The sequence below is a fragment of the Python bivittatus genome, unplaced genomic scaffold, assembly GCF_059951505.1.
Source record: "Python bivittatus isolate LINGU-HERP-01145 unplaced genomic scaffold, Pbiv_v1 ctg000700_np1212, whole genome shotgun sequence".
NCBI lineage: Eukaryota > Metazoa > Chordata > Lepidosauria > Squamata > Pythonidae > Python > Python bivittatus.
The window spans coordinates 104199092-104206997 of NW_028277098.1; the positions used below are offsets into that span (position 1 = coordinate 104199092).

Genomic DNA, 7906 nt, shown 5'->3' on the forward strand with positions numbered 1-7906 from the left:
TCCGGCCATCCCAGCAGGAAAGCAGGATGGCGCCGCCAACACGTTTGGCAGAAGCGGGAGGGTCGGACAGCTGAATAAGCTGTGGCATGTTGTGGCATGACGCGTGAACCTAGCCATTGCGGTGGCTAACCATGGGTTTATAAAGGTATAGTTGGATGGGAAGAAGTTCTGAAGAATATGGACATCTGAGAACAGAAAACCGCATCTGTCACGGGTAATACATGTGTAACAAGGAGGACATCCTACACACGGGGGTTTAAATGAAGCGTTAACCTCACTGCACCTTCCGCATGATTTCCTCAAGCCGTCGTCATACAATGCAACAGGTTTCCATTTCAGGCCCGGCAGAGCGTAAATCTCCTCTCTACTTTGGAAAAGAATTGAGGGGGGAAGATGGGAGGAGGAACACGGCTTCCGCCAAAATCCCCAAGAAGCCCGGAGCCCTTCAGCTCAAGAAGGCCAAGAAGCCCCACAGGGCCTGACCACACTCCAGCTGTCCTCCCACAGTCGTCGGAAGCCCCCAAGCCCAGGCCACGAGGCTTGAGGCACAGCTGAACTGCCGCCCAAGGGCCCTGGCGCGAAGCCACGGCCAGCTACTGCTGCAGGAGCTTCGGTGCTCTGTGGTAACCCTTTAGTTGCCCGTTCAGCTGAACAAGCTACTTCCCCTGGTGGTGGAGGACTTTGACACGCAAGGCTCTGCAGCCTGGCAAACGCAGACAGCAGCTTGGTCCTCCAGCTGGCTTGAACAAGGACGCTCAAGAGTTCATCGGGGGCTAGTTGACCCCAGTATGTGCTGCAAAGCCAGGTTTACCCAGCCTTTGGGCAAACTTTTCGTCTCCTGTTTATACTCCTTTACTCGCACACGAGTAAACTACCATCGAGATGGTGAGCTTTGGGAAGACGCAGCTGAGGACAGAATTCCTGCTGCTGCGAGCTGGACCGGCTGCCCCCTGTGCCCGTGGGTTCTCTTTCCCTTAGTCGGCCTCCCCGTGGCAACCAGTGAGCGCCAGGACCTGCGCAGCTTTTAAAGCAAATGAACTAGTCGCCTAATGTACGAAGGGCCATGAATTCAATTCCTGGTAGAGGGTTTGAACCCCATAGAATAACATCTGGCTGCCCACGTCTGATGAGTCCCAAGAGGTCTCTCACCAGATCTCATCAGGTCATGCGATGCCTCCTGGCGGTCAGTGTAACCGAAAACAAGCACCAGCCCTCCCTTCCCTTGCAAAGCCATCAGGGAGAGTCCTTGGCAGCTGCAGTTCAGGGACCAGGGGAGGGGCGGGAAGAAGATGGAGGGGGCAGAAGCCTGAAGGGAGATGTCTCCAGATCCCGCCTGTGCTCAAAGCGAATGGAGGGGGGTCATGGAAATGGGGATTTAATGAGGTGGCTACATTATGTGTAACTCTCCCCTAGCCCTTTAGCTTTAACTAGACAACCCCGTGACCCGTTGGTCATCCTTTGAGAGGAAGGTAGTGCAGTCTATGGGACCAGAATGAGCATTAAATTTCAGGCTGACCCTGATTTTTTTACCCCAGTGCTGGACAGTCCTGTGGTCATCTAAGAAGAGTATATATCATAAACAGAAAAATAATTGCAGTGGCAAACAAACTTCAGTAATAAGTCAATATTTACTTACCTAACCAGATAAGCAGAATGACCACAGGCGTGCAAAAAAGCCGGGGGAGCGGGAGCGATTTCCGACTTCCTGCCGGCTTCCCCACTGACTTTGCTTGTGAGAAGCTGGCAGGGAGTGTTGGAAATCACAATCACGTGACCGTGGGGACGTTGCAACAGCCACAGCTTTGCAAACAAATCTGGTCTGAACATTGTGGAAATTTCAATTCCACAAGAATAATGGGTCCCAGATTTTTTAACACATTCATTAAATTAGCGGATGGCGCTCTCTCTCTCTCTCTCTCTCTCCCTCTCTCTGAATAGAGATAGCTTTCTGTACCTGAAGACAAACTTTTAATCTCCTGTTTATGCCCCTTTCTTGCATGGAGGATGTGAGTAAACCACCATGGAGATGTTGCACCACCTGACCCAACCTCAAGGATCAGCCCCAACCATGGGAGGTGGGGAAAGATGCTGTTGAGAAGGGAGAATTCTTGCCACGTCCAGCTGGGCCTCAGCTGCATCCTGAGACCTCAGATTCGCCTTCTCTTAGCTGGTCTCTCATTCTGTCTACTCAGCTGACATCGGCAAAGACCCTCAAGAGGTAAGCACCACACCCTGAGGAGGTCACCATACTTCTGCTCTAGCCAGGATTCTAAACCTAAGAAAGTCCACAAGTTATCCTAGTTTGACTCATATGATATTCCATCGCATATGTTTTGGGTGGTAAAATCCCCAGTAATTTAGAGGAAGCTGGACAGCCCCCAGTGCCTTTGCTTAAAGGTCATACCTGGTGGGATTCCAGAGGCCATTCTTTGCTGAAGAACATGATACACTCTTTGCCTCTTTTCTACAGTAAACCTAGTTCTATTTCCACAATTTCTCCTTTTCTCTCAACTAAAGGTTAACATTTGTTCTCTAAAAGGGAACCTGCAAGGAGAGACCCACAGGAATGAAGACAGGCTTTATATCCTGCCTCCCGTGCTCAGGGACGCAGTAACAGTCTTTACATGCTCCTGTTGGGACCCCTGTGAAATTCTGGAGCCTGCGTCTCTTAAGATGTGAGATGAGCCAAAGCTGTATCTGTCGGTTGCTGGTTGTCCCACTTAGCTGAAGGCCCCACTTATTCAGCCTGCACTCCCCGAGTTCTTACAGCGGAGCTACGAGTGCGTGATGTGACGAGAGGTTTTGCTTTTCAGCCGGCCTGCTGCAGAGCCTGATGCCAATTAGGTCTCCGAGGGAGGGACTCTTTGCCTCTCTGCTTAGGGGAGGACCAGAGCCCGGGTGTCCCGGCTCCTTGCCCAGCCCCATAACCACACTGGCTGTCAGAGAAGACAGGGCTAGTGTGCATCGTTTCTCCAGTCAAGCCGTTCATGTCGAGCCATTACAGGATAGCAGAGTCTCTGTGTCTATCCCAGACTTCCTTCAGGGAGGCTGGATTTCTGAACCCCCAAACCTCTGCCTTTGAGAGATCCCTTCTTTGATCACACTCTCTTGGAAAGATACACTGCTGCTCAGCCCTCCTTCTCTGGCATGGGGAGGAGACGCATCAAGGTCGGGAGGGAAGTCTCCAAAAGGACAGAAAAACACCGCTCGGTGGGAAGCAGGGACCCAATGCCTTTATTATGAGGAAAGAAGAATAAGTCCACCGTGTGTCTGAGGGGAAGGACCCCCGTGGTGGTGGCTGGCGAGAGCAGAAGGGCCTTTGGTCCAAGCTGGGGCACCAGACGCAATTCAGAAGAGCTGAGTGTTGAATCTCCACTGAGAGGATCCTTTAGAAAGAGAGTCAGTCATGACATTTCTGCCCAGAGAGGTCTTCTACGCCCTGCCCAGGTCTTACGAGCAGGAGGCCCCTACAGACGTGCCCTGCTCAATCTTAGGGTTAGGTGGATCAAAGCCATGGGTCTTGAGCTTTCTGAAGCCTTTGGGGGCTCGGTATAGTCAAAGAGAGGAATTTAGAATAAACGTCAAATGCATGGCGGGACCAGGGCCTTCCTGTCCGCAAGAGGGGAAGAGGAGAGGAGGCCAGGTCCTTTGCAGCCAAAGAGCCCCCGGATCAGAACGAGGCCATCTCTTGCAGCGGCTGAGACACCTCTGCCCTCCCGCGACCCTCTCTGCCGATCCTCCTTAGACGGGATCGGTTTCCGCTGCCTGCTCTCTAAGGATGGGAGATATCTGGATTTTCTCCTCTGATCATCACATTTGGGGCTTGGTCCATCCAAGGGCATATCCAAGAAGCAAGAGAGCCTGAAGGATTCCAAAGAGGTCTGCTTGGGTCCAGTCCATAGTGGGATCTAGGACACCCTACAGAGCAGGTGGCTTGGTCAGGGAGTCAAACAGGTGTAAATGTCCTTACCTTAGACGGGATCCATGCAGTCCCTCAAACAAGCAAAAGAGCAACACTTCTGCTTCCCAGGACATTCCCAGTCACTTCCACACCTTGCGAGACAAATGGTGACCGTATCTGGAGGTGGCCGGGGACACCCCCCAGGCTTTTCTGTAAAACAAAACATCCCAAGGCTGAGAGATTCCCCTTGCAATGGGAATCCCAGGGCAAGCAAGATCCCATCCGGGCATTTCAGCAGCCAAAGCCTCTCCATGCACCCAGGATGAGATGCGCCGGCTGGAACAGGATCCTCCCTCCCCGCCTCCTTCCCCACAAAGCACAGCCATTTCCTTATGGGGTCCACTCCAGCAAGCAAGGGGCCTCTCAGCACACTGGGCTGGATGTTATAACTGGACTCCCATTTCCTGACTTGGGATCCTGAGGGTTGAGACGCACACACCATGTTTCCTTCAAAGAGGAAGCTTGCTTTCCTTCTGGACATACAAAGAATTTCTGAAGGCAACAGGGAATTAAGCGACAAGTTGGCAGATTCAAGTGGAATGACAGGAGCAAAGTCCTAACTGCAAGAGGAATCCAACTGTAAAACCAGCCAATGTGGAAACCCACTTGATTTTGGGCTCCCTTCTCTAGCTTGTTCAAGCAGAAACTCAACAGGTGTCTTTTGAGGAAGGTTGAATGTGGGTTGCTGCACTGAGTTGGGTTTGGACCAGATGCGAGAAATTTGTTTGCCTAATTTGTTCACCAAAGGCAAAGTCAAGTGGGTTTCCACAGGGGCTGGTTCTCAGCACGCACGAGAGAGTCCCACTGGAAACGAAATAGGCGCATTTACCCAGCACACGAAACGGCTGGTGTGAAGGTGAGAGGGGAGGCGTTACTCAGTGTGCTCCCTTGCAGCTGAAGGCCACCGCAGAAGATCTGATGGGAAAGGCGGTTCTCCACTGAGAGGGCGCAAGGCCTTCTATTTTAGAGGGGAGGAACACCGCTTGCACCTCCTACAGCAATAAGCCATCTTTTACCTTTGTGTGGCTTGTGGTGACATCCGAACATCCCTGAAGGAAACCATGGTTTGTTTCCATGCAATAAACTGCTGTATAACAGTGATGGCTGTTTGAATCTATCCTGTACAAGCTGTAATGGGCACTTCGTTATTTTTCTGCTGCTGTCTTTGCATGCACCACTCAACGTCCATCTGGGAGGACCGGCAGAAGACAAGGGAGCCGGGATAGCGCTTCTCTCCCACTTGGCAGAATTTTGCCCAAGGTTGGGTCTAGATTGGCCTTTCCTCGGCAAAACTTCATTCCACTGATCTTTGGGTCTGAGGCTGCTCCCTCTTTTCCTCCAACTTGGACTTCCTTGCCAGTGCCAACCCACCGCCAGAGCCGCCGCCCCCTTTACCTTCACAGGTGAAACGGCATTCCTCTAAAGTCCGAAAATTGTTGGCGTTTCCCCCACAGCCACCATAAATGAACTGCTCGCACTTGTGAGAATGTCGGTTGTAGAAAAAGCGAGGGATGTAGCCTCTGCATGGTCCCGGGTCAGCAGGGAGGAGACATCTTTCTGTTGCGAAAAGAGGGTTCGTTGGCTTGGAAGGGAGTCCAGTGTAGTCCATCTCTTCTTAGAGTAGCTGGCATGCAAACCTCTAACATGCCTCCCCACGCTTCCAGTCAAAAGGAGGGGGGGTCTCTATATCTGGAGCAAGAGTCACCCTGAGATGAATGAGCATTACAATCGAAGGGGGAGAAGTGGGAGGCCCTTAACTCTTGGCTTGATAAGTGTACAGCTGCACCACTGCCAGTTAAGAAGGCCATCGACCCATTGGGACACCCTTGTGAGGTGCCTGGGAACCAATTCCCGTGGAGAAATTCAGGGGAGACCTGGCAGAGGTCTCTGGAAAGACCCTCATGAGCAGATGGGCCAGAGTGCTCCTCTGTGGCTCCCTGGGATGGGGCTGAAACCAGCGGGGAGAGATTCCATAGAAGCAGGTTTAGGCCATACAGTGGGAGGGACATTTAGAAACGGAGCAGATGGCTGTGGACAGCAGAGGACTTTCCTTCCTGGCACCTTGCGTTCCAGATCTCAGGCCTCCGTGTGGTGGAAAAATAATAAAATAAAGCCGTACACTCCCCCCCCACCTGCCTCTCCCGCAGCAAACTCTTTACTCCTCCCCCTGCCCCTCTTTCTGCCCCCTCCCCCTCACCTCTCCTGCAACCTCTTTTCTCCACTTGCTTCTGCCCTTCTTTGCTCATGCAAAACAGGATCAGCTCCAGGCTGTTGCATGACCCAAGAGCGAAGCTGCCGAAAATAGCCCTCTTAATACTATCCTACTGATAGTACAATGGGAGGGCATCACCTGTCTGCTAAGGCTTTGCCCTGGTTCTTATCTCACAAGAGAAAGACCATTTTCCCCCCATTTAACATCTATCCAAACCATCCTCGATCAGATCCCTCAGATTTCCCGCCTCTCAGCCTCAAAAGTGTATAAATTCTACGCCTTCCCGTTGTTTGGGGTCCCTCTTTCTTGAAATAAACCCGGTTCTCCTCCTCAGCGTTGTGCTCCTGTTTTGGCCACGACATCCATTATTCCTTCCAGCCTTAACATCCTGTTCATTGCCACATCATGGGATCCTTGAGTCAGCAAGCACAAACTGGTTTTCAGCAACTTAAGCAATCTGCAGGATTTTGTTGTCCTCAAAAACAAATGCGGAGCCAAGGACAGGAAGAGGTTGAGAAAAAAGGAGGAGACGTTATGGTAAAGTGGGAATGTGGCCAAAGTTTTCATAAAGGGCATTTATTAAGGACAGCGGTCAACCTTGATCGGGACAATGTCTAACGGAGGTTCTGTGTCTGAAGATGCTAGAGGAGTGAACAGATTCATGGAGAGCGGCTGGTATTTCCACGATGGCTAAATAGGCCACCATGTTCGGAAGCAGTCTGCCTTTCTCTCAGAGGGTCGAGCGTATAAAACACAGGAAACCGCGTGCACGAGCTTTCTGGATACTTTGCCAGGCGCACCTCTCTCACCACCAGCACGTGGTGGGAGATTGCCTCTTGGCTAAGCTCCTGACACCTGGGAACAGATGCTGAGATTCTTCTTTCAACGGAGGGAGGAAAAAGCATCTCTTACCATGAGTCCGCCATCCAGAGATAGGGGTCATCTCGGTCCAGAGGCCGAGGAGCCCCACCAGCAGGAGAAGGCTACCCGGTGGCATCCTGGCTCAGCCGCTGCTCACCAGCCCTCCCTTCCCTTATAAGCCATCAGGGAGAGCCCTTGGCAGCTGCAGTTCAGGGACAAAAGTGAGGGAGGAGGGAGGGAGGTTTCTCCCCCTTGGAGGGCGTGCCAAAGCTGAGGTGGCCTTTTCCCACTCTTGAGGGGGGGGGAGCAGGAAAGATTTTGAGATCTGGTCCCATCTGAGAGGGCAAAAGCCTGAAGAGAGATGTCTCCGGATCCCACCCGGGCTCAAAGCAAATGGAGGGTGGTCAACCCTCTGGAAAGCCCACCCTTGGGGAAACTCCCAGAAGAAAACGAGAAGCCCAATGGCCCCATAAAGGACCTCTCACCATTTGTGCTGGACCCAAACACCATCGTGCCTGACAACAGCTCTTCCCCCTCTTGTCCTCGTGATATTTATTTATTTATTTATCCATTTATATGCCCCAGTGACTCTGGGTTGCATACAAAGAAAGAAGGGAAGGAAACCATAATCAGTTCATACAAAATGATATCGCTCATTAAAACCTACTAAAACAATAAAATGGCTACCAGAACTGAGATCTTCTGTAAGTCATCAGCTGGGGCCTCAGTTCCTGGCTTAATGTGTGTTTTCTTTGCTTCTAGCCATCTTCTCCAAGGTCATCCCCGTGGCTCCCTCCACCCACTATGTTACTCGGATAAAAGCCCGCTCTGAACAACGGGGAACACGCGGGACACTGAAAAAGCCAGCAGAA

The 7906-nt window shown here is 51.8% G+C and overlaps 1 protein-coding gene across 1 annotated transcript; it reads right to left on the bottom strand.

Moving 5' to 3' along the window:
* Positions 1–3158: 3158 nt before the first annotated feature.
* LOC148214311 (kunitz-type serine protease inhibitor spermatin-like) lies at positions 3159–7269 on the bottom strand. The gene is made up of 4 exons (XM_088154059.1): positions 7086–7269; positions 5357–5518; positions 3971–4111; positions 3159–3386 (listed from the first exon to the last, which is right to left on the bottom strand). Exons 1-3 carry the CDS (start codon positions 7168–7170, stop codon positions 3972–3974), a joined length of 387 nt encoding a protein of 128 aa, XP_088010185.1. The 5' UTR covers positions 7171–7269; the 3' UTR covers positions 3159–3386; position 3971.
* Positions 7270–7906: the final 637 nt, after the last annotated feature.

Excerpts from the sequence above, each read along its gene's own strand:
- LOC148214311 (XM_088154059.1), bottom strand. The coding sequence starts at position 7,170 with ATGCCACCGGGTAGCCTTCTCCTGCTGGTGGGGCTCCTCGGCCTCTGG. Across the intron at positions 5,519-7,085 it reads CTCTGGATGGCGGACTCATG|AAAGATGTCTCCTCCCTGCT; the intron begins GTAAGAGATGCT and ends TTTTCGCAACAG. Across the intron at positions 4,112-5,356 it reads ATGCCGTTTCACCTGTGAAG|AAAAGCCTGGGGGGTGTCCC; the intron begins GTAAAGGGGGCG and ends TTTGTTTTACAG.